The sequence below is a fragment of the Acanthochromis polyacanthus genome, chromosome 9 (assembly GCF_021347895.1).
Source record: "Acanthochromis polyacanthus isolate Apoly-LR-REF ecotype Palm Island chromosome 9, KAUST_Apoly_ChrSc, whole genome shotgun sequence".
In the NCBI taxonomy this organism is placed as follows: domain Eukaryota; kingdom Metazoa; phylum Chordata; class Actinopteri; family Pomacentridae; genus Acanthochromis; species Acanthochromis polyacanthus.
Window position 1 is genome coordinate 33,932,915 of NC_067121.1, and position 25,329 is coordinate 33,958,243.

At 43.0% G+C, this 25,329-nt stretch overlaps 1 protein-coding gene across 1 annotated transcript; it reads right to left on the bottom strand.

Annotated features, from left to right (window-relative positions):
• Nucleotides 1–930: 930 nt before the first annotated feature.
• On the bottom strand, nucleotides 931–25,056 carry chd8 (chromodomain helicase DNA binding protein 8). Its single transcript, XM_022197162.2, is given in 40 exon segments — nucleotides 931–2,213; nucleotides 3,658–3,762; nucleotides 3,859–3,960; nucleotides 4,117–4,230; nucleotides 4,347–4,439; nucleotides 6,085–6,306; nucleotides 6,405–6,511; nucleotides 6,602–7,264; nucleotides 7,384–7,613; nucleotides 7,960–8,231; nucleotides 8,323–8,398; nucleotides 9,177–9,300; nucleotides 9,414–9,517; nucleotides 9,663–9,752; nucleotides 9,833–9,989; nucleotides 10,117–10,319; nucleotides 10,403–10,623; nucleotides 10,829–11,119; nucleotides 11,227–11,397; nucleotides 11,586–11,781; nucleotides 11,883–12,093; nucleotides 12,369–12,528; nucleotides 13,038–13,136; nucleotides 13,282–13,425; nucleotides 13,838–14,014; nucleotides 14,098–14,341; nucleotides 15,574–15,695; nucleotides 16,632–16,769; nucleotides 17,977–18,060; nucleotides 18,167–18,284; nucleotides 18,401–18,456; nucleotides 18,552–18,620; nucleotides 18,794–19,000; nucleotides 19,498–19,609; nucleotides 20,059–20,233; nucleotides 20,236–20,557; nucleotides 20,665–20,778; nucleotides 21,852–22,178; nucleotides 22,371–23,511; nucleotides 24,918–25,056. Coding segments are annotated over 39 exon segments (7,833 nt in total). The 5' UTR covers nucleotides 23,412–23,511; nucleotides 24,918–25,056; the 3' UTR covers nucleotides 931–1,841.
• Nucleotides 25,057–25,329: the final 273 nt, after the last annotated feature.

The following is a 25,329-nucleotide window of genomic DNA, read 5'->3' on the forward strand; positions in this document are numbered from 1 at the left end:
GACTCTGTCAGAAATTTATATGGCAATGCTACTTCGGATTGAGAGCCTGGAAAGTCAGTCAAAGAATTCAAGAATTACTTTAAAAGTAAATAAACAAAGTAACAAAGGCCTACCTTCACTGTGGTGGTGCTCCAAAGGCTCCTTAGTGTTGGGAAATTACTTTAGCACTTTTTGCTCAGACTCATCTATTATGTATATCTATGTTTTATTGCGGTTTAAGAATGAAAAGTAAGATTGTATTCATCTATTGTTTTCTCATGTTTGCAGTTTTTGATGATTAGTATCAGATTCATTTTTTCTCCAAACATCCAGAATCCAACTTGTTCTCTTGAGTGGAAAATTAATTTGTTAATTGGCGACTTTAATAAACTCAAAATGTTATTTTCTGGTATGAGTTTTTTTAGTGTGAATATCTATACTTGTGGTCCCAGTTTTTGGCCATAAGGACAGTTTACCTGTCTTAACTCCATCATTCCACTTCTAACAAAGATTTTTAATTAATCAATTCTATCAGACCTCAGTTGTTTGTGAAAGTGTTTCTTTTTGTTTAGGTAGCAGGACAATCCATTACCACCTTGCTATGTGAATCCTAATCAAGGTCCATCCTTTGAACACAGGTGTCCTTCATGATAGGAACACATGAAGCGGCCCATCAGTGCATTTCACAGTATTTGTTTACTTTTTCATTGTATTTAGTTTAGTGGTATCCAATTATAAGCTCACTGTATTCTCTGGTAACATTTCGGCATCATTTTTCATATGTTAAACCTTAAAGAAGTACCAATGCAGTTCTGAATACATCTAAATAACTAGCATATCAACTGGATCACATGGAAAATGTCTGCTCTCAGATAATTCTAAATAACTGGATGTATTACTGTGTGTCGGATATCAGTGGTTTGAAAAAAAATGGGAGTAATTAAGCTCATATACATTATCATCTGCTGTAATTAGGACACAAATATTCAACAGTTCAGAAATGGACAATCAATCTTGTGTACAAACAGAAAACCTTATTGCTTCTGCTCTGTGAAAATCACAATAATACACACAAACTTGCTTTCACTGTAGATTGCTGTTATTCATATCACAGATACAGTCAGATCATAAAACAAGAATAGTAACTCATTGCCGTCATCTTTTCACCATAGTACACAACTGACCAGCTCTACATTGTACAATACACCCATCCTCCTAGCACGGCTTCAGTAACTACTACGTCACCTTCCCTCTCCCTCCCTCTCAACCCCAACCCCTCCCACAGAGTGAAAACACTAACAGTACATCCACACACTGGATCCCCTCTGGATTCACAGGCTCGTCTGGACAGAAGATACGACCAAAACGAGATCGGGCAGGGGATTGTGGGATCTGGCTCTGCTCAGTACACATGTCCAGTTTCATGTAGCGCTAGAAGACCAACTTTGAGGTTCTTAGATAAGAAAAGTGTATCTGTACAGCAGGGGTCCCCTTTTGGTCACGGTTGGGAATGTGATGGGAAGTCGTGGTTTGGAGGAGGAGGAGGAGAATGACGAGTCGACAAAGTAAGAAAGCTCAGCTTTTTGCCATTTTGTCAGAGGTTAGAGAGGAAGATCGAGAGAAAAAGATGGAACACAATTGTGATGATGGAAAGAAAAAAAACCTGATGGGTGCAAACCTGCTTCTTAAATGGAAAAAAAATATATAAAATAAATGACTAAAAGTAGCAACAATAACAAAAAAAACCACACACACATTCATCCATAATTCGATACATAATGGTAAAAATAAATGATGAGGAATAACATGATTTACTTTTGAGAAGGGGACTAAGTCAGATGTGTTTGAGGAGGGAGGTTCAGTCAATCCTCTGAGCTCGATGAGGAGTCGGAGTCCTTCTGTGCTATGATGACATCGTCCAATAGCGCTTCTTGATCCGAGCTGTCATAGTCACCTTGGGAAAGGCTGTCGCCGCCCTCCATTTTAACGTCAAAGTCCGGACTGGTGAGGAAGTGGTGGGTGGTCTCCAGGTCCTCCTCATCCATCATGTAGGCTCCGTCTGACACCAGAGTCTCCTCCTCGACTCCGTCCAGGTTGGGGTCTTCGTGGGTGGGCTCTGGTGTGTGGTGATGGTGGTGGTGGTGGTGGTGGTGGTGATGGCGGCGTCGGCTTTTCTTCGGGATCTCTGAGTGTTCAGTCAGCAGTCGGTGGAAGAAGGTCTCCGGCAGAAAGCCCTGCAAAGGAAAACAAATGGGCATCATCATTACTGAAATCATTATTTACTGTATTAGGGATGGAAATAACTTGAAGTTCATTCAGAAAATAAAATAATGAGTGTGTGTTAACAGGAGCCACAAAGGTGAAACAGAAGCACATTTTTGAAATAACGCAAAAAAAAAAAAAAAGAAGGTAATCAGGCTTGTTCCTATTAACCCTCCTGTCTTCTTTCACGAGCGCAAAAAAATATTCTTACCTTGTCTGAAAAAAAAAATCCCAAAAATTAGCAAAAAAAATTCCCCAAATTTCTGAAAATTTGCAAAACCTCCAGGAAGAAAATTCCTTTAAAAAGTTTCCCTTTAAAGTATTATTTTTAACATAACTCCCCATGAGCAGTTTTGGCAAGAAAATTTTGCAAATATTTAAAAAAAAAACTGAGTAAAGGTTTTCCAAAAATACCTAAAAATATTTCTAAACTCTAACCCTCTAAAGTGATTCCATGTATATCAGTAAAACTTCTAATATTTTCTTAAGAACATCCACAAAAAATCAAACAAAATCCAGCGAATTTCACCGGATTTTGGTTGATTTTTTGTGAATGTTCTTAAGAAACATTTCTAACATTTCTTTTTTCCCCCCACCAAAAAATGTCCCGAAAATGTTGAAAATGTGGACATCAGAAGTTTCACTGTGAAAATATTGTTTTTTTCCGCATTTTCAAACTTTAAAACGGTCAATTTTGACCTGCAGGAGGACACGAGGGTTAACTGCTTTGGAGCGATAAACTAAATTGTGTCGTGTCGCCAGAGGGTGTCAGTATAGTCTTAGTTGCATATGACTGCAATAAACGGAGTAGAAGAAGCTGAAAAAAAGACTAAAACCATGAAGAACAAAAACATGAGAATTTTGGCCATCAATGAGAGAAATAAGGAGAGAAGTCTTCAGAATGTATTTTTAGTCAGCCAACTTGTAATTATTCTTTCATGTTAGCTGGTATCAGACATGTTTAACGCTGCCCGTAGGAGAAGACGACCAAGAAACTGCTAATAATTGAGCCGTCATGTCAGTTAAATGCATACTAACCCTTTCAAAAGTGGCAAAAAACACTCAATAAGCGTAAAAACCTTCATGCAAAATTGCAGTTTTTCAAATTTTGCCGTCTTCACTCAATTTTTCAAATGCAGCTCTTCCTCATAGTCATAAAGATATCGCAGAAATACAGCTAGTGTGTCCGTTTCGCCCTTTTGAAAGAGACTAAAATATGTAGATAGTCACAGCTAACAAGGTGCTATCTCATGGAAACATGGCATACTATATCCCTCATATGAGATTTCACTGCATATAACTCAGAATAATTTTTACTAAATAAAGCCTCAGAGACAGAACAATAAAAATGTAAAAGCACATTTCTAAAGACTTCCCATCGAAGCAAAGTAATGCTAAAATATCTCGACTACGTACAGAATTCCGAACGGTTTCAGACCACTCAGGTGCTACAGCGTTGTCAGGATTCTCCTCCAGGTATTCCCTCAAGTCTTGCAGCATCGGACAGAAAGCAGCTCCAACCTACAGAGAAACGTTTGAATGTTTGTTATCAGGAGACAGCCCACAGCCAACACGTCAAACACGTCTGAACTGGAGTTGTGTTTAATTACAACTCACCTTCTTCCCTGTCCTCATGTTGATGAGTTTGACCTTTTCACTGCCTGTGGGGACTTTATCTGCCCTCCTCCTTCTCTTCCTCTTGCTCCTGTTCACAAGAAGCTAAAGAAACAAGTCAAAAGATCATTAAAGCAAAAACTTAACGCAGTAACTGTTCACTATCAAGTCAACTTCATTTATATAGCACATTTAAAAAGGTCGACTACAGAGACCAAACTCGATGACCTGTTGGTCCAACAGGATAAGATGTGAATTTACCTCCAGCATGTCTCCCTCCACCTCATAATCTGGGTTCTCCTTCAGCCATGTGGGCGGGTCCCTGCGTCGAGGAGTACGTTCCAACGGATCATGGAGTCCATCCAGGTCCGACAGCTAAAAAAATTAAAATAAAAAAGAGAAGAGTAGGCAAAAAAAAGTAAGCAAACAAAATCCAGTGCAGTGATGATATCTCTTAGCTGTTGAGGATCACATGTAAACCTCAGACGTACCTCTTGGTCTTTGCGTTTCTTGCGGCTGCTCTCTCCCCCTGAGCCGTTGGGCATCAGGGCCTGCTTAGAGAAAGTCAGCTTCAGACCCTCCTCCTGGCAGGATGACAAACAGAAAGGCATTTAATTTAGCCACGAGCTGCATGTGACAGCTGTAAATTGCATTTAATATCAAGCACAAAGTGAAGTATATTTGATAAGCCATGTTTCATAACAGTCAGTTGATTTTATGAGCCAACAAAAGCAATAACGAGTTTTAATTTGACTGCACATGCCTCAAACTAGGGCGGCACAACTATGGCCAAAGAGATATTTACAATTATTCTGATCATTTTTTTCCTCCCACCAAAAATCAGTGCACTGTATCTCCAAAACACCTTACTTTCTGAGCATCTGTTTGTAGCTCACCAGTGATCCCTAAGCACCACACATTCAGGCCATGGTAAACTGATGAGGTGGCAGTGAAGCCTCGAGTTTGCCCACTTCATTATAGGTGCATAATAAGTTTTTCTTTACTTTGAAAAAAGGAAATAAGTCATTTTAATGTCAAGTTGTCCTGATTTGAAATATCACAGCCTGTTATTTATGTGCAGAGATTTTGATGCATTCTAAACATAAATATTCCACTTGGTCAGAGGGCTGTAAAACCAAGCGACATTAGTGGGGTAGCAGGTGTGTTGAGCTTCATGTCAGAGCTTTCAGTATCATCAAGGTGGATCTCTTTACCTGGCTAGACCTCCATGGTAACTGATGCTGTGGAGCTAACCTGGTCTGGAGCAGGTTTAGTTCAGACTTTTGGATATAAATTGGCTGTAACAAGCGTCTCCTTTTAACTAAATTGTTTCCTGACAATTATTTTAGAGCAATACACATTGTCAGCTGAGGGAATATGTTTTATTTGGAAACTGTTTATTACTAAAACCACTGAAGGCAGTCCTGTAGTTACAGTATCGCGCACTGTATGCATCATGTTGCCATGGGAAACCACCATGCATTCAGCTGGAGATGCAGAAATCACATGAATACGCTTTAATGTTTGCTGTCAAGTCCGTTTACGCTGCCGGTTCTGCAGCTAATGGAACACAGATTACAACACTGATCATTCAATTAGTATTTATTACAGAAGAATATTCAATCAGTAACATTAATTTCACTTTGATTTGGCCACAAATTAAAGTGATATTCTGCTCTATGGGACAGTGTCAAACCTAAATGTGCTTCAGTACAATATCGTGTTTAAATATATGAAGTTTAAAGTTTAATAGCTTTACTGTGCATCTCTCAGTTATAAGCGGCAGCACTGATGGATAAAATAAATACATTACACATGTTTAACAGTTTTCTAGCAGCATTCCTTTCTTGCACTATTTCCAGGAGCATCACATTTTACCATCATCATTTTTTTACATTCCTCATTGTTCTCCAGTAAAAAACCCTGCTGACTGAAGCAGCTGCAGATGATGGCTTCATTTTATGCAGGAGGAGTGACAAATGATGTGTTAAAAGCCCGTTTTTGTGCAAATGTGCAGAGTTTGAAGGAGAAAGCCTGAGTTAAAAAAGAAAGCTGATAACCATCTTTGTGGTACCCGTTAACTCTGAGTGAGGCTTTAGTTTTTGTTGAGTTGATTTGGACAAAGAAAGCCCAGCTATGTCAAACTGGCTTTGCAGAATAGCCCTCAGGTTCAAAATCATGATCGTGTGCAGCTCTGCCTCAAAAAATAAAAGCTATCTGCCTTCTCACCTTGAGGAGTTTAACAGTGAACTCTCCATCTTCTCCTTCTGCCCCGGGGCCACTGGGCAGGCCGCTGGGTTTACGGATGATCCTTGTGTACGCCATCTCATCTCCCACCAGCTCTGAGCTCGGGTGTAGCTGAGCCTCAGGCACATAGCGCCGCCCCGATGGCCACTGACCCGTCAGCATGAGTGTACACAAGTTGTCCAGGCGGTTGATCAACACACGATCCTGTGAAATAAAAAAGTAACACCATGAGTCAGTCAGAATTCACACAAGCTGGAACTTTCTACAGCAGATTTACATACTGAAAACTGTACGTTCTTTACCTTTGGCCAGTCAACTCTGAGGGGATCAGGAGGAGGAATGCCGTCCTGAGATGGAGTCATGGAGAGTAAACTATTATCTTCATCCACGTCACACACCTTCATGACAGCTAAGAAGGAAGAAAAGGGAAAAATAATTAATTTGCTTGTTTTCTTTCCACCCCCAGCATTTATTTTTCTGTCTTTAACTACCAGCTCACCTCCTTCTATCTCCTCCTCACTGTCTCCGCTATCGTCGCTGCTGCCTGATCGCTCAGACGATGATGAGCCTGAATCCGAATCTGAATCCGAATCAGACACTCCCTCGCCCTTCCTTCCTCTTTCTCCCTTCACCCTGCTCCTCTTGAAGCTCCAGTCCTGACCTCGCACTTTGCCGTCATGGTGACTCAGCGGCGTACTCTGCAGGTCAGCACGGAGTTCGCCTCCAAGCAGCCGGGCGCTCTCATCAGCTCTCTCCTCCTTCACTCCGGCCAAGTCCTCCTCAGTCTTGGGCTGAAGGAGTGTCATGATGGGCGGTGCCTGGGGCGGTGGCGGCGGTGGAGGGGGTGGCGGTGGCGCCTGCTGGTTCTGGATGAACTCATCACGGGCCTGACTGAAAGTGAACTGCGGGTCTGCGAAGATGGAGAGCTCAGTGCGGCTCACACCGTGCAGCGCAGCACCCAGCATTAGCTGACGGTCGTGGTCGGGAATATTCCACCAAGCAGGCAGCTCCGAGCTGGGCGGAGCCAGAGGCAGGCGCTCGTCCAGGGAGGGGTGGGGGAGGACGCGCTCACGGAGGCGACGAAGGAGGCTGATTCGGTAAAGAGTTCGGGAAGCACGCTCCTCAGTGATGGGGGCCACAGTCTGGGAATGTTCTGCTGGATCTGGAAAGGATCAAAGATGGAGTTTGCAGTCATGTGAACAATGAGGTCTGCAAAACTAAACACTGCAACTGCTCATAAATGTGTCTACGTATCATGACGATGCAGTAAACAGTAGTTACCTTCACGTCCGGGGCGAAGGTGGCACACCCTCCGGCACATGGCGACAAAAGAGCGGAAGTATCGACTGAGGCTCTCGTCGGTTTTTTTATCCAGACGAGCAAAGGTACGGAAACGGGTCCAGTCAAACTCATTGTCTCCACCTTCAAGAAGGCCTGGCTCCTTTTTCATCTTCTCTACACCAAAAGTTGATACTACACGGTAGAAATCGCACTCTTCCCTACGCGTCCACCTGGAAGAAACACAGAGGGCAGGTGGGGTGAGGGAGGGCTTTCTGTGCGACATTCTGAGGTAGGAAATACTGGATTGAAAAATCTGCTTAAAAAACATATTCACAGTGTTTCAAGTGTGGCAGCCAACTAAGCATTGCACGTACAGAAGTGAACGTTAACAAGGCTGAGCTCAAATTCTATAAAATCTCCAGAAAAACTTAGAACAAATGAATAGAAACTGTATGAATTTATACACTGAATTAACAAGTTCAGCTTTGTGAAAACTTTAACTACTCAAGTATATGCTAAAGTATAACTTTATTAATTCTGAGTCACTGGAGACAGATTAATGTAACACAAGTATACCTTTGTTGTCGCTCTTGCCGTGCTATTTCCTTTAGCTTGCTGGCCTGTTCGCACCGCCTGCGTCTGCGGTCACCCTTCGCCTCGGCTTCAATCTTCAGCTGCTCCTGTCTGTAGCTGCGCTGGTAAGCTGTGATCAACCTCCGCAACCGTGCCGTAAGCGATGAGCTGGAGGGCCAGTTGGAGGCACCGCTGTGGCTCGCCAAGCTTTCTGTGACCACTGGTCCCGCCTTGTCTTCCACAGAAATCTCATCGTCCACGTTCATAGAGTCAGGCTGCAGCACAAAGTCAAAACACATAAGCAAATATATGCTAGAAGACTAAAGCCGCCAGAATCAAAAGTGATACGAGGGCTCAGAGTCGTACCTCCTCAAAGAGATCTTTGGTGTGTCTTGATGCAGGCTTGAACTCTGGGTCCTCGGAATACTTATCGTAGTCAGCACTGCACAAAAGAAGCACAACTCTGTCAAGAAGGAAAAAGACAAGGCCTGCATTTCCAGATAGTTAAGAGGTTTAGTTCTAAAGAAAATGATTTTAACTTAATGACAGACAGGAGAAATTTTGAAAGTGACAGAACTATGGAAATGTCTACAACATTACAATGCACTAGGGGTGGGAATCACGATTCGCTAACGATTACGATTCAGGGGCTACGACTCGATTACAATCAATTATTGATGCATCTTTAATTTATGCATCTTGTAGAGTGTCGGGATGGAGGCGTCGGTGAAATATCATCAGGATGGGATGGTGTATCTGGGCTCCAATGTATGCAGTAGTTCATAGATTACATGTAATGTGGTTTTTGTCCAGTTCGCTTCTGCCATCGACGTTTTAGAAGCTGAAGTGTTTCTACACGTCTGCTTTTAACCTAGAAGGAGCTGTTTGGATCTCATGGTGAGGAGAGGAGCGGTCAGCCTGGTTTGTTTCACTCTTTGCGTGTCGGCTCGTCCGCTCCAGGTGCGCATCCCAAAGTGTCCCGCAGATGACGGATACCGCGCTTCTTTGTTCCGCGTTATTTTGAACCTTCTGTACTACTTTAACAGATTTAAATAATCGAAATTTGGATGTTTATGAATCAATTCAGATCCTTTCATGTCTGAATCACAACGCATCGAAAAACCGGAAAATTCCCCCACCCTGACAATGTACTATAAATGTCTGCTATAAATCTGTAACCAAATACGTTTTAATTGACCCCGTTAACCAAAGCAACTCACTCGTCTCCCAGCTCAGCATCACCAGTGTGCTGCTCGGCATCAATGGCCTTGTCATCGGGCCGACCAGCTCGCTCCAGGAAGCAGAGGCAGGGATCAGCACGCATGGTAGTGTACATCTCATAACCTGGTAACACAAATAAAATCAAGGCCGGTAAATTACAAAAAAAAAAAGCACCACAGCCATAACAAAGGCCTTCCCTAGTCACATAGTGGAACCTACACATAGAAAGAACCCACCATGTTTGAAAACACCAGCAAGCAGGGAGCGGTCTGCTTCAGAGTCCCACCACCCAGCAGGCACCTCCTGCTGCTCCATCTCAGGCATCCAGATATCAACATCCCTGGGAGAAAATAAACAAAAAGCAATACATGCATAAGTTACAGTCAAGTTTAATGACCGAGTATGTGTGTGTGTGTGTGTGTGTGTGTGTGTGTGTGTGTGTGTGTACACTCTTGGCTACATGTACAATAGAGCGTGTTTGATACCTGATATCAGCCCCTTTCAGGACAGAATCGGCATGTTCACCAATCACCTCCTGTTTCAAGTAGTAGAGCATACGCACTCTCAGCAGCACCCTAAAAGAGGAGAACAGAGGCTGTAATAATGAACCAAGGTACAAATTATGTAAACATGCAGCTGACTGGACTTCACTAACTTGTTGCACTGGTGCTTGAGATGCTTGCGGTAGCTGTCATCAAGCAGCAGAGTGTCTGGGTTGTATTTACGGATCCACTCCACCTTCTGAACATCAAATGTGCTCTGAGCCTTTACCCTTTTACCCTTCCTGCCTCTTGGAACGGGAATAGAAAGGCCTAGACAGACAGAATAAACAGTTAATGAACATTTATGCAACATTTCAGCAGATGAGGATAAAGCAGGAGTATGAAACTGACATTTGACATAAAATGTCTCTGAGTGGATCAGTGTTCGGCTCCCTACCAGAATGGTTGAGTAGTGTTTGGGGTTCACGTCCGTTCTCTGGTGGCGTGATGAGCTCCCAGATGAAACTCTTAATGTTCTCGTCTCCGCGATAGTGAAGCAGACAAAAGACCAGGATGACACGGCAGATCGTCTCCACGTCACGTTCACTGAGACGCCGCTTGCATCTGGCATGAGACAGGATGTCCCTCCAGCGACCCCAGCTAAAGACCAAAACAGATAAGAGTGAAAACAAGGGAAAAGAACAAATAAAAAATACGACAAAAGGCAAGTACGGTCTCCATACCCGTAGACGAGCAAATGTTTTTCCACCCGGAAACAGTCAGTGCGGCCGTAACCCCCTCCGCTGTGGCGGTCGGATCGTCGAGAGGCACGAGACTGTCTAGAATTGGCGGGTGGATATTCATCATCGCTGTCTAGATCCGACAGATCTCCACCTTCACCGCGTAAACTGGAGAACTGACGAGTCTGCTTGCGAACTCTGGGAGTGTCGATCACAAGAGTGTTCTGTGAGAGAGAAGAGAAACTTTGAGTCAGCTGGACATCAATCCAAGCAATACATATATTGAATTTATGAATCCAGTTATACAAACGTCCCTAGATCTTACACTTAGATTAAACTACAGTACATGACTAGTAATAGTTTTAGCCAGTGTAAATTTAGGAGGAATTTCTTCACCAGACAAAAAAAAAGACAAAACCACAGCATTACCTTGCGGTTAATCGTATCCATGTCAATGTCGGCTTTCTTGGCCCACTTCTGCCAGAATTCAGGATCATCGAGGGCGATATCGTTGCGATTCTCAGAGGCCACGAAGCTGGCTTTGGAGAACGTGGAACCCTTGCCCTCACTCTCAATGGTGATAGTAGTTGCTCTTCGCTGAAGGATCTGGTCAATATCTTCCTCACAGAACCGACTGCCCTCATCATTCTCATCCATGATGGCAGCGTAGGCTCCCTTCCTGAGCAGATCCTCGATCTCCTTCTTGGAGAACTGCTGGATCTGTTGAAGGTGACACAGGAAGTCATTTACACAAATGTTCCCAAGTTTTTCCAAACAAATGAGCTCCATCAATGACTTGGCAGTTAATAACTGACGGGTCTTCTTACCCCGTTGACGTTGCTGTCTTTGTTGCCACTCATGCTCTGCAGGACAGCACGGTCCAGACCGAGCTTCAAACTTGCTTTATCCAGCATCTCCCTCTCATAGGAATTCCTAGTGATGAGACGATAGACCTTGACGGCTTTAGACTGGCCGATACGATGACATCGTGCTTGGGCCTGAAATAACAAATAAAGAAGTGACCATAGAGCAAAACATTCAGCTGCTTACATCAATTAGACTAATATGGTTTCAAGCTTTCAACATAAAGTGGCTGTAAGCAACAGAAAAAAGGTAAAGATAGTTTGCTGTTTCTATAGTCTCGATAAAATAACTATATAACAGACAGGACAGTGCAGTTTTGTACCTGCAGGTCATTTTGAGGGTTCCAGTCAGAGTCAAATATAACACAGGTGTCAGCAGCAGTGAGATTAATACCCAGGCCACCAGCACGGGTACACAGCAGGAAGACAAAGCGGTCTGAGTCAGGTTTGCTGAAGCGATCGATGGCAGCCTGTCGCAGGTTTCCACGCACTCTGCCATCAATTCGTTCATAAAGGTATCTGTAAAAGCAGGTTATATCAAGTTAATCACTGATCGTTCTTGTTTCTATCGATTATCGTTTTTACAGTATAACATTATGGACACCATATCATCTTCATACCTCTTGTTGATGAGGTAGTCCTCCAGAATGTCTAAGCAGCGCACCATCTGGGAGAAGATGAGCACTTTGTGGCCGCCAGCCTTGAGGCGAGGCAGCAGCTTGTCCAGTAGCACCAGCTTGCCGGCCGACCGAATCAGGGCCTGCAAATGGAAGTCAGGGGCCATGGGGTCGTACACCTCCCGCAACTCCGCTACGATCTTCTCCTCCGCACCTGGACATGACAGACACAGAGGCACCAAATGACTACAGTACATTGTACAGTAACTACTGATGCCACCTAATGTGCTCTTTTTGCATTTCAAGTGAAAAGTTAACATTTAGAACTGGCAGAATTCGGGTCATTCAGTTTAAAAGCCTGAATGTAACAAACAAACAAAGACACACAAAAAGATTCTCCATGCGGACAACCAACTTTAAAACAGAAGCAAGGGATAAATATTGTTATGTTCTTATTCTGAAAAACACAAATGAATAGTCATTAAATACCGTTGATGAGGTAGGGGTGGTTGCAGCACTTGCGGAGCTCCATCATAGTGTTGAGCAGGTTGGGGACGTTGCTGTTGCTGTTTGCTCCTAAACTGAGGAAACTGAAGTTCCTCTCCAGGATGGCCCTATAATACTTCTTCTGGACATCTGTTAACTCAACCTGGTAGGAAACACAGACCAGTCATCTTAAAACACAGGACATCACTGTGACTCACAAAATTTTTTATCGTTTACAGTAAAACAAAACAAAAAAATTAAAAAGCTGTTCTTTGGGAGTAATTTGGTTTGTCTTGATGCATATCTTTTTCACATCCCATCTATTATGAGTGAAATAAAATTTGTATCAATTATATTTTTGGTTCAGCACATGTGGGTACTGAACAAATGCGTTGTTTTGACATCAAATTCCTTCAAATTTGTAGTATTACTGAGCTAATTTTATGACAAACACAAAGTGCCAATGGTTCAAAACTGGAAAAATATGCATGCTACGTTATCCATTTCAACAATTAATTGATAACTAATTGGTAACATGGTTGACTATCAGTTAAGAATATTGCCTAAAATTTGCATTCAAATTACAAATAAATCCCTATTCACAAGTTTAATGATTTAAACCTGATTTTTAGTCCTTTTCAGTAATACAGGAGACACACTGCATAAACTGACCTCAATAATGGTCTCTTGTTTGGGTGCCAAGTTCTTCTCGACATCCTCCTTCAGTCTTCGCAACATCATGGGTTTTAAGATAGCTTGCAGCTTCTGAACCTACGGGACCAGAAAACAAAACACTCGCTCAACAACAGTGGAACGTTACCAGTTTGACATTACATATAGATGTGGCATAAGTACAAAGCGACAATGAATGAAATTGGTACATGTGTCAGTGTCGCTATGAGGAAGGATTTCACACCTGTTCCTCTGTTTTGAGGTCTCCGAAGTCTCTAAGGAATTCAGTTTCAGAGGGGAACTGAGCAGGCTCCAGGAAATGCAGCAGACTAAAGAGTTCCTCCACAGTGTTCTGAAGAGGAGTGCCGGTCAACAACACTTTGTGTTCCTGGGAGAAACCACAGAATAGAGGCAAAAAGACAAGGATGGTTAGAAGAGGAGGGGGTTAAAGCGGGGCAGAATGAAAAACAGGTATATGAGTAATGAAGCAAAAAGTGAGCAGGAACGTTTAAAAGAAGGCAACAAAATCAGAAGAAACACAAGGGAGAACCGAGAAAAAAGAATAGAGAGTAAAAAAAGAACACAACAAATGAGGACAGCTGAAGTCAAATCTCATAATTCTTTTAAAAGTCATTTTGGGTACGGTAAATGCCAACGACAGCATCATTTTTAAATGTCACACAAATTGGGCGTGTGACTAAAGTACATCATTTCACCATGACTGTTGGACTGGCTATTATTCTCTGTACATTTCAGAAGCTTAAGCAGGCACAAAGCAACATCTGCTGTGGTCCACTTACCAAGTCCAGCATCTTTAAGCTGTCCAACAGCTTGCAGTTACGATTTTTGAGACGATGAGCCTCATCAATGATCACACAGCGCCAGGAGATCTCCCTCAGTTCTGGGCAGTCCGACAACACCATCTCGAAAGTTGTGATGAGGGCGTCAAACTTATAGGCACCTGGGATCAAATGCTCCTGTACACAGAATGATCATTTTCATTCGACATGTTTAACGGTAGTAAAGTTATCCAACAGCGATCATTAGCAACAACACCAACCTTTTCATCTTTACAGTACATCTCATACTGCTGGATCATCTGTCGGCTGGCCAGGCTGCCGTGGTAGACGATGGCATTCATGTGAGTCCATGTGGAGAACTCTCTTTCCCAGTTGGTGATGGTGGACAGAGGAGCAATGACCAGGAATGGACCCTGGACATTAGCAGCATACACCTCTGAGAGCAGCGCGATGGACTGGATGGTCTTCCCCAGACCCATCTCATCTGCCAGGATACAGTTCTGCCTGAAAAATAAGAAACCTAGAGTGTGAGTACTGAAACATCTGGCATTTAATTCCCACTTTGTAACCCTTTTGAACAAATTATTGCAAGTCTTACATGTCCCTATAGTGCGTCTTTAAATTTTAAAGCACAAAACACTGCAAATAATTTCACCATAACTGTTTAACTCCTATTCTAAAGGGGCTGTTTCAGTGTATGGAGCTTTAAATGCACCTAAGCTGCTGCTACACATGCCCTTTTCAGGAAGAAGACTCTCTCTGTGTCTGATTGACAGCCTGAGAAAAACATTTCACTGCACAGAAGTCGACATAGATGTCAACGATCATTTTACTTGAATATATATCACCAAAATTACAGTATAGTAATTTTTAACTCTGCGTATGGCAAGCTTGTGAGATGAGGTTATAAAAAGAGGACTGGCCACATCTTCATATCTTTATTGCATTCATTTTACACTTTCAAGCTTAACACAACCACATAACACAATAAAAACGGATTTTCACCACGACTTTTAAGAAATACATGCACTTTGTGTAACTTCAGTAAAACCAGTTCCATACTGCCATTACTTTAACCCCTTAAACTTCAGTGTACCGCCGGCGGTACACCTACTAATTTGCATAGGAATTTCAAGAATGTCCGAAGGCTGCAAACGCGCTTATACAAACACTATACGGAAAACACTATATGGAAAGCTTAGATTCTCATGAATCCGCCGGTATAAACCACTTTCAGATGTGATTACCACAGCGGGTGAGAAAAACACATTTGTCCGACAAAAACAAATACTCATCCATCCGTTCTCAATACACGGCTTCAAAGCACACAGCGCGACTCACATTTCCGGGTTCATTATTACACACAGAAAAAAAGATTCCACAAAAAACGGCCATAATCCAACCTTGGACATCCAGAAGACACAAGCCAGTAAACTGTTTTGTCCAAAACATGTCCTGAAGTCGGTATAAAATCCACGAATAGGTCGTTTTCAAGGAAATGCACCTTGCGATGCGCGTCCAATATTCCCTGTATTTTCATTGTTCACTGTCATTTTTTTTATTTAAAAATAGAATATTAGCGATTTTTTGTACTGAAAACGGCTGGAATTGACTGAAGCTTAAAGGGTTAATTACAGCTTGAGCACTTAACACAGTAAATGATGGTTATTTCAAAGTGCATTTTGTTGCTGATGATCGGCGAGTGTATTAAGCACAGGACTGTGTGGGATAAATACCTGTTGTACCAGTTGAAGAGCAGCCAGTTGACTCCTTCCAGCTGATACTCTCTGAGCGTGTTGCCGTTCTTATACTCTCTGGTCTCCTCTAACTTCTTCCATGAACTGGCTGGAGGCCGAGGCTGTGGAGAAACGCGAAGCAAAAAAAATTGACTGAAACAAAATATCAGAGACACATTTGTAATCGTTATGTGGTTCCTGATATCAGAAGCTATGCTATGTTTTATACATGTTTTCTAAGCGGAAAGGAAATCTGTGAAAAGTTTGCGTCAGTTGAAACTTGCATAAAGCCGAAACTTTCACAACATTTCCAGTTGAGTCATATTCAACTCAAACTGGTCAGCATCTTTTTAAATCCTCAGCTCACAATGAATGCAGACCTGTTACATATCCAGTGTTTACACACGTTTAAATACCCATACTGCCGCACTATTTAGCATGGCAGACAAAGTATCTACCAGTCCACACATCTAGGCTTTCTGACACACAATCCGTTGTGTACCCAAAGACGCATCACGGTGTCTTGTGCAAATATAAACAAGCTTGAGCCACCAAGACAAACGACAGCTGATCTGACAGATGACACCAGGATGACAGACACACTTGAGTCTGTATCTATAAGTCCTCTACCAAATGGAGGAAAGATGCCCTTTTTGCCACCAAGTAATGACCTGCACCTGTTCACCAGCGGTTTGGTTGCATTTCACTTCCTTAGAGAAAAGGTTCACATTAACTGTGATGGTGTAGAGTGCAGTGCAGCAGAACACAGGATGACAACACTAGATCTGAGCAAGATATGAAGTGTGTTGTGGGCAACCCTTACCCTTTACTTTTTGCTTATTCTGATAAAATGCAATCATTTAACACTGAAACAGAAGCAAGCACCGCTCATCATTAGGTCTATGGATTCTCTCTTTACTTATGCACATTTTTTGCCACTAGGAGCCCAGTGTAATAGATTTTCTTATGTAGGTTTTTCTTAATATGTAAATTGAAAATACAAATAACAACATGCAATTAGAAACAGACATGTTCCTGCTATTTTGCACTTGACTCACCGCTCTCTTCAGGCGAGGTTGTCGGTTTTGAATTTTGCTGAACTCTTCAACCTTGCCCTCATCCACGTCCTCCTTAAGTTCCCAAGTGGCATCTTCATATGGCAGAGAGCACCACTTCACCAAGTAGTAGATAACAGGCTGGAGGGGATGAGAGATGTAGTAGTATTTATTTAACTACTGTAAATATCCCACTAATAAATCCGGGCAGCTGTGTGTCCGTGTGTGTGTTCTTCATATCTCAACATCAGTACATTCTACACACTTCAAACTTGGCAGTTGTGTTGCTCAAGACCCAAGAGGTGCAGTGTGGAGCGTAAAGTCGTTTAAGGGTGACTCGGAGACGGAACAACATATTCGATTACAACAACTGTGTAAAAGCATGAATACCCCAGAGGACAAGCTGCAGCTTTGAAAAAAAAAATGCCCACAATCAAGTGTGTGGGAGGATTTTAAAGTGAGACACTCTGGAAATGGCAGTTCACAGCAGCACAACACAGAGACAAATTTAAATGCACGTTATGCCAGTGAGAGTGAATCTATGTTATCACCATTTTGAGTTTTGAATAAAGCGCTGAAGTAAAAATACAGACTTTCTGTGCTTAACTGTAATTGTTAATCAAGTAATAATGAAAATATTCACAATAATCGACAAATTTCATTAAATCAATCGACTAATCACAAAACAATTGCTAGATTGATCATATATTTTTTACAATTCGCTGAATGCAGCCTTAGATTATGTGCCGCTTCCTGTTGATAAATAGTTTTCTTTTCAGGTGTGTTTGTGTTCGAAAAGAAAATGAGGGATCTGAGGAAGGACCCCAGCACTCGGTTGTATGTCGACCAAATCAATGTTAATATGTAAATGAGAATCACTCCCCTAAACTCCCTCAACTCTGGTGTGGATTCTTTTTTTTTCTCCCAACAAACGTATTTAATAAAGGGATTTTTATATAAATTTTTTCAATTCTTTCAAAACTGTTAAAAAAAATCTTTTTCATGCCAGGCTTGGCAAACAAATGGCAAAACAGTGCACCTTTTCCCGAGCTGGTTATACTTAATGTCAGCCAATTTAAGTCGTAATGGTAAAATTTTGACAATCCAGTGCAGTCAGTGTTTAGTCTGAAGTATTCTGGATTACTGGCAACTCACTGATATTAAAAAAATACAAGATATCAAGCAGTCAGCCCAGTAGTACTGCACTACTACTTCATAAAAGAAAGAAAGGTCATATATTTCAAAAGAAAAATCAGTACAAAGGTTCATCTACAGCGGCACAAGAGGAGCAAGTCATCTCTTTGGACAAGATGTAAAAGCGACCTCTTGGCCAGGCTTCATCTCTCACCTCGCCGTTGTCCTTGTCCACGCTGTGGGACACGTCCAGGATCCGATCCACCTCCACGTAGTCCGGGTTAAAAGGCTCCTCATCCTGACGAGAACAACAGTATGAGAGACAGAAGGCATGAAGCTTCGGTTCAACAAGCCGAGCGACACTCGCACAAAATACCAGGTTTCGCCGTGTGCCTCCCACTCACCTCCTGGAAAATGTGCCTCATCTGAGCGTGCTTGGTCTTGAACCTCTTGATCTTTTGATGGATCCTCTTATCTTTCTCCAGCTGCTCCAAACTGGCCCACTCACAGTGTAAGTATGAACTGAGAACAAAAGAGTGCAGTTGTGCTCATTTTTTACTTGCTCGCTCATCCCCTCAAGCGACAAAAAAATGTCAAGTGCCAAGGTTAAAGCTGTTCATTGAGACGCTGAAACTTACTAGTTTTTGTATTTTACAAAGAATTCCTCAACATTAGTGTACTGGCCTGGAGACACCTTGGAGAGAAGAACAGATTTAAGATATGATTTGCAAATAAAAAAAAAAGAAAATAAATATTGTAATAGATCACAGTGTAAAAATATAAACACACCTCCTTCTTGGTTAATCTCATAGATAGCACTTTGTCTACAATGGCAGCATCTTCCTCACTTGGGTTTTCCTGTAAAATGTAATTAACACATGAAAGACTGTTAAACATCTTCAACCATACACAATTTTAAGAATCTCACTGAACACTGCAAATGCAAAAACACCCATCTCTCTATGATTTTCGTTATTTTCAGTCTCTCCATTAAATAAATAATTAGCCGTTACAGGTTTTTCGACACTCACCACAAAGAACTGCATGCTCTGCAGTCCATCCCCATCCAGCTCCAGTTCCTGTTTAAGCTGCGCTGCTGTTCCACCGCTGATGGAGGCCACTGCTGCTGCGGTCGTAGTAACATCCACATCTTCCTGCTCGTCTTCATCATCTGTGATCTTAATGTCCAGGTCCTCTGTGTACTTCTTTCTCTTCACCACGCGATTGGAGCGCCTCTTCTGGCCAGAAGAGAGAGGTAAGTTAAATGTGACTGTTATTTTCTCTTAAATCACACAACAGACGCTGATGTAGGCTGTGGAGCAGGTACCATGTGTGGCTTATTCAGAATTTAGGTTTAATATGACCATTAAGCTTCTGTTGAGACATTCTGGCTCATTTAACCGGTTTATCAAGCATGATTTTTAATAACTGGGATGTCCTATCATATAAATTGCATTTTATTGTGTGTCAACCGGGGTTACTCATTTGCAGCTACCAAACTGGTTTCTTCAGGTCAAGAATTAAACCGCTGAACTAGTTCACACAGTGTCTATGAACACTACAGTCAGCTATTACAGCAAATATAAGTAGGCAAAAACAGTGAAGCTTCTCAGGTTTTAATAAAGACCGAAGTTTGATGACACTTAAAGAAAAAATGCCTCCATACAAATGACAGCTTGCTCCTCTGTCACTACATGAATGTATGTTATTTATGGGAGGATGTGTATCTTTGTACCGTAATCATGTCATCCTCCAGTGCTGCAGGTGAGGCCGGGCTCAACTCCCCATCAGAGTGGTCCGAGGATGCGTTTCTCTTTCTTTTCTTTGCTCCCACTAGAGTGATAGTGCTGCAGGAAGTTAGAGGGAGAGAGGAAAGACAAAAATGAAGTAGCGGCAGAGGGACAGTAATACATAATGCTTTGTACAAGGTCAAGGTTTTTCCTGCATAGAGGAATTTCTGGTGGCCCAGTGCCAAAGGAAAAGAACCAGCGCCAAATGGATATGGATTAAGAATAAGCACATTTTTTCATCTACTGAAGGAGAAGACGTTTTTGTTGATCAAGTGGTGAGAAATGACGGGAAAATACATTAGATGCATAGATTTCTGCTTAAAAAAGGCAACAGACTCATTGCCTTTGTTGTATGCAGACTGATAATAGTCATGTTGTGTGCAGTCACATTCCCAGAGGCTCATTCAGAGACAGTAAAAACCCTGAAGGCTACATTTACAAACATACGGATAGAAGCTATACTGAAATGAGTTCCTCCCTCATCTCCTCTTGCTATATACACTTACTTTGTCTTAATCTTGCTTTTGCTCTTGTTCCCTGCACCAGGTATTACGGTGCCGGCAGTCACTGTAGCGGTTCCTGGTGTCTTCACTTTGCCCTTCTTGTCAGCCCCTCCTGCAGTTTTGGGCACCGCTCCTCCACCTACAGGGCTTTTCTTTTTGCTTCCACCGCTGCTGCTTTTTTCTTTGCAGCAGACACCACAGTCAAAGTGCCCGCCATTTCTGGCGAGGTCTGTGTGCTCGGAAGCTCGTCCTGGTTCAGGACTCTGGGCAGGTTCTTCTCACCTCGCGCTTTGGCCCGAGCTATAGCCTCGGCCACTATGCGGTTTGCTTTCTCCTGCTTGCACAGAATCTCCACTCGTCGAACGGAGGCAGGTTCGCCGGGGGCCTTGGTGATGCGGATGGCCTGGGATGGAGTGGTGGTTGTAGTAGAGGGGCCCGCTGTCGAGGTGTTGATGACCTTCACCACAGAAACCGTGCCACCAGCAGAGGAGGTTGAGCTTGTCTGAGGGAAAAGTAAAAGAGGAAATATTTTACAGTTTCTTTCTTACTCGTACAAAAAGCCTTGCCATGTGTAGAAAACAAAACATTCATGCACATCTGAAGGTCTACCTGTGGCTGTAGAAGCATTTTGAGCGGTACTGCAACTCTCTGTCCTCCTTGGCCCTGGGAGATCTGCAACACCTGTGGGCTGCCAGTACCGCCAGCTCCTGAAACCAGCTGGTACTGTGAGTGTGAAAAAGACAGGTCAGGTCAAAGTCTCATTTGTAAACAATCAAAGCAATAGATTCCCAAACCTAGAAAGCCAAAAAATAACAGGAACAGTAAATCAGGTACATGAACTTGAAATTTAGAACAATATTAAAGAACAGGATATTGTATAAAATTTGCTTGCTTGGCATCACATTGACAGTCTGAGTCTGTCCCAATTTCCACTCCTAATTCAGGATGATTTTACATTCAGCAGCATTTGAACTGTGAAAGGCAGCAGAGGTACTGACTGTTTCTGTCTGTTAAGTGAATGACTAAAATAGCATCACACTTGCTAGGATATACAGCTGTACCTTAAATAATGTTGTGATATTTTAGAAACTTAATAACAATTTACAGTCCTGTGGAACTTTATGTTTACATTGGTTAACTATTCTAAGTAAACTTGACACTATTGCTAGATATTTAAGGGCCAGATTGCCAATTTTCAACCTGAAACAATTAAATCTTATGAATCGAGAACACCAGTAAATTTAATTCAATGCATATTGCTTCCTTTTATCTGCTAGTTACTTAGAAAGTGTGTGAGATTTGGGAGTTGCTAATAGATACTAGTCAGCAGATTCAATGTGAGAATGTTTATTATTTGAAATGATCTGTTGTGGTTACATAAAAGTAGCAATTGTTCTTTTCTAGTGCACTGCAACAGTACAAACAATAATAGTTTGCACATCTGAAACTACTCTGCTACACCAACACAAGTGTTAGGCATATTTGCTGTGATAACGGAGAATTTTGCTGGGTAGCAAAATGTCACATGGTGCCAGACTTCAGAATCTGAAATAACTCGAGTACGTAGGAATGGTAGAAACTGAAAGCAGACAGACGTAGATATTCACCATATTGGGAAGGAACTTTTTCTTGTACTAGTTTTGTATCAGAAATGTTTAAGACTTTCCTGACCGCTTTCACTCGTATCAGCAGAAAATAACTGGAAGTTTGCTTTAAAAAACAACAACCTTCGATCTCAAAATACACAGACTTCAGAGTAATTTAGTAACAATGATCTTCTAACACTTTTGTCTCACCTTAACTCCTCCTTGTTGGTTGGGCTGCTGCTGCACCTGCAGCTGAATTGTCAGGACTTTGGGCTGCCCTCCAGCCTGGCCTGCAGCCCGAGCCTGGGTCAGGGCTGCAAGCTGACTTCCCTGAAGCACCAGTTTGCCACCAGGGAGCTGACCCAGTACTAGCCTAGCTGGGGCCTGGGCCTGCTGCTGTTGGCCCCCTTGTGCCGTCTGAACCTGCTGGACCTGTGCGACCTGCTGCTGGGCTGTAACAGCTTGACTCACTGGTGTGGCAGAGCCAGTCTGGGAGGGCTGCTGGAGAACCAAGGTGATGCGCTTTGCCTCACCACCCTAGGATCAGATACACAGAATGAGACTTCATATGACAGTCAAGAAAAGACCGACCTAAATAAACAGCTTGTGAAAGTGTGCAATTACCCCGACAGCAAACCAACGACCCACTCCAAGCATCACCTGCTGTGGTGCAGCTGTTAGGCTGACACCTTGTGGTGAGCCTGTGGAGGCAGAGAAGGTAGTGCTTACCTGCGTCTGTGCCTGCATGGCTGGCTGAAGCTGCACCTGGCCCTGTGCCTGGACCTGGATCTGAGCAGCCTGGCCTTGTGGCTGGACTTGGATCTGAGCAGCCTGGCCTTGGGGCTGTACCTGGATTTGGGCAGCCTGGGCCTGGGGCTGGACTTGGACTTGAGTCTGGCCTTGAGTTATCTGTGCTTGGGCTGGAATCTGCACCTGAACTGTCTGGCCTTGCGTCTGCTGTACCTGCTGAGGCATGGAAGTGAGCAACACCTGTTTCACTGGCCCATTGGGCGACTGCAGCAGCCTCTGCACCCCTGTAGCACCCACCTTGATCTGAGCTTGTCCTGGACTCGTCTGATTCAAGACTGTTCCACCTTGCAGTATGGACATGCCAGGTTTGAGTGGAGTGCCAGACAACACACGGATGACCTTTCCGCTGGTCTGGCCTGTGGTTCCTGATACAGTCTGCAGCACCTGGGCTTGACCCTGGGGACCTTTGAGAATGACAATTTTGCCACCAGCCTGCTGCGTGATGGCAGCTAGTTGCTGCGGAGTGAGCTGGTGGGCTATCTGTGTGATCTGCTGTGTGGTGGCAGTGGTGGTAGCCGGGGAGCTAGAAACAGTCAGAGGTGAGCTCAGCAGGACAGTGCTACTAGTGGCCCCACTGGCATTGCTGGCAATGGGTATGGTGGTCTGGGCTTGTATTTGAGGTACAGTATCAGCAGAGGCAGGAGCAGGGGCTGGGGTCACGGCTGGAGCTGCAGCTACGGAAACCGTCTGAGCAGTTGCCACTTGCACCGGCTGCTGCGTCGGGACTTGAACAGGGGTAGGGTCCGGGATGGCAGGAGCTGCTACAGGAACACCAAGGCTTGTGTTGACTGTGAGTTCAGGGGTGGACTCGGGCTCAGTCGGTGGATCCACCTGTCCCAAAGCCAGCTTGAGAGCTTCCTCCACAGGGTCTGAGGAGCCCTGAGAGAAGGAGTCATCCGGCAGGGCATCCAGGTTAAACAACGGTGTGTCCTCAAAGAGGTCCATTATGGGGTCTGCCATCTTGCCCACTCCACACAGGGAGACGGGCACAACGTTAAAAAGACTCCGAGATGGAAACTAAATTGTCGTTGTCCAATTCTCTTGACTTCTAAGTAAACAGCTGGAAAGAGAAAAGAAACACCAACATCAATTAAGCACAGCAAATGCTTGCTCATAGAGAATTATTGGCTTTCATGTAAGTTTTCAGAGTCAGAACTTCAGATCTACATTAGTCAGACTGTTTTCAATAATTAAGATTACTGTAGAGTCTTAGCCTTAATATTTCTTATAGTCAGGTCAAGCTGTGTTTTATATATGTTTAGGTGTAGTTTTAATCCTGAATTCACACCGTAAATAAGCTCTATATTTAAATTTGTCAGGTTAATTTGTGATCACAATTTTATTTGTCCAGTAAAAAACACTTGAAATACTTAAATGTGCAATATAATACATTTAAAGAAGCATCACAACGGTTTTTATATAGCTCAAACTAGTTTCAGACACGTATACAACATACAAAATCGAATGAGTCCTATTCAATGTTAAGTTTCGGGATATTTAAGTATAAATAAAGTAAATAACAGAAAGAAGCTTGGCGAATGTGACCCGATGAGTGAAATGAAACCCTGTAACCTGTGGTTCTTGTCATTTTTCTTCCTTTTTCATTCTGTGATGCACATCAACATTATTCCTACAAGTTTGGCTTTTAATTCATAGGAAAATTGTGCCCGATTTGTTAAACAGACAGCTTTCATAAAAACAAACCTACATTTATCTCAGCAGCCCTGATAGAAACGATGAAGCTCACTTTTGGAATTAAGTGCATCTCAAAACAGCTACGAAGTTTGTAAAAGAACGTTTAAATGACATACAACGCCCTCAAAACTACAGACTGCTTCTGGAATATATTACTAATATTGTTTTTCAGCATATAAACCAACTCGTGGCCACACTTTCCAGAAACGCTCTCAAAGTGATATCTTAGGTTTTCAAAAACATTAATAACCAATATTAGCCGGCTTAAATAGTATTATAACAAGATAAAGTAGCCAGAGAAGATTTAGTGAATGAAAATAGTGGGCAAGGAAGTCAGACGAGGAGGGTACTGATGCTGGAGAGGCAGGATGCTTTCCTTTCTGGTCGTATTGCAGTCTTTCTTACAAAACCGTCGGCTAGCATTAGCTCGTACCGCGACCAAAGTGTGCCTCTTACAAAAGCCTGTGTGGCACCGAAACTACATTCGGTCTCGTAAACACGATGTATTGCGGGTTTGCAGGCGTTAGTTCGCTTCTCTGTCATTTACTATGATCCATTCAGCCCACCGGACTCCTTCAATCTCATCAACAAACCGGACCAAACCAAAGCAACGTGCCACAATAACCACTGCCCGTCAACGTTCAGACACACGTTAGGCCGCAATACTGTTTCGCTTGGTCTGCGTCTATTTTTCGGCAAAAATACCTGAAAATAACCACCACATCCACTGCCCCAACTCTCACAGTAATAATTTCGGGGTGCTAAATTTACCTTTGCATCGACACACATGGCTTTCTCCGTCTCACAACACTGTACGATTACAGGAAACGGCCAGGGAAGAGCAGGAACTAACATTCTTGCCAGAGAAAGCGTAGAAAGCGGGCCCCTCGGAAGTTATCGAGCGATGATTGGTCTGTTTTCTCTCGAGCCGGCAGCATATGGCGCTCTCATTGGCTCGAGTGGCTATCCGTCATGGGACCAGCCGCTTCAGGGCGGGATGAGCGCTGTTGTTAGGTTGAGAAAACAATAAATGCGGCCTAGCTGGGATCATTTGACTCAGTGATCTTCAACATTGATGTTTTACTGGCGTAGAAGCTCGCATTAGAAAACGCTGGACTCCTAGAGCTGACTGGAGAAAAATACGCGGTGTTTTAATGATCCCAACGGGTTAACGCACCGCACA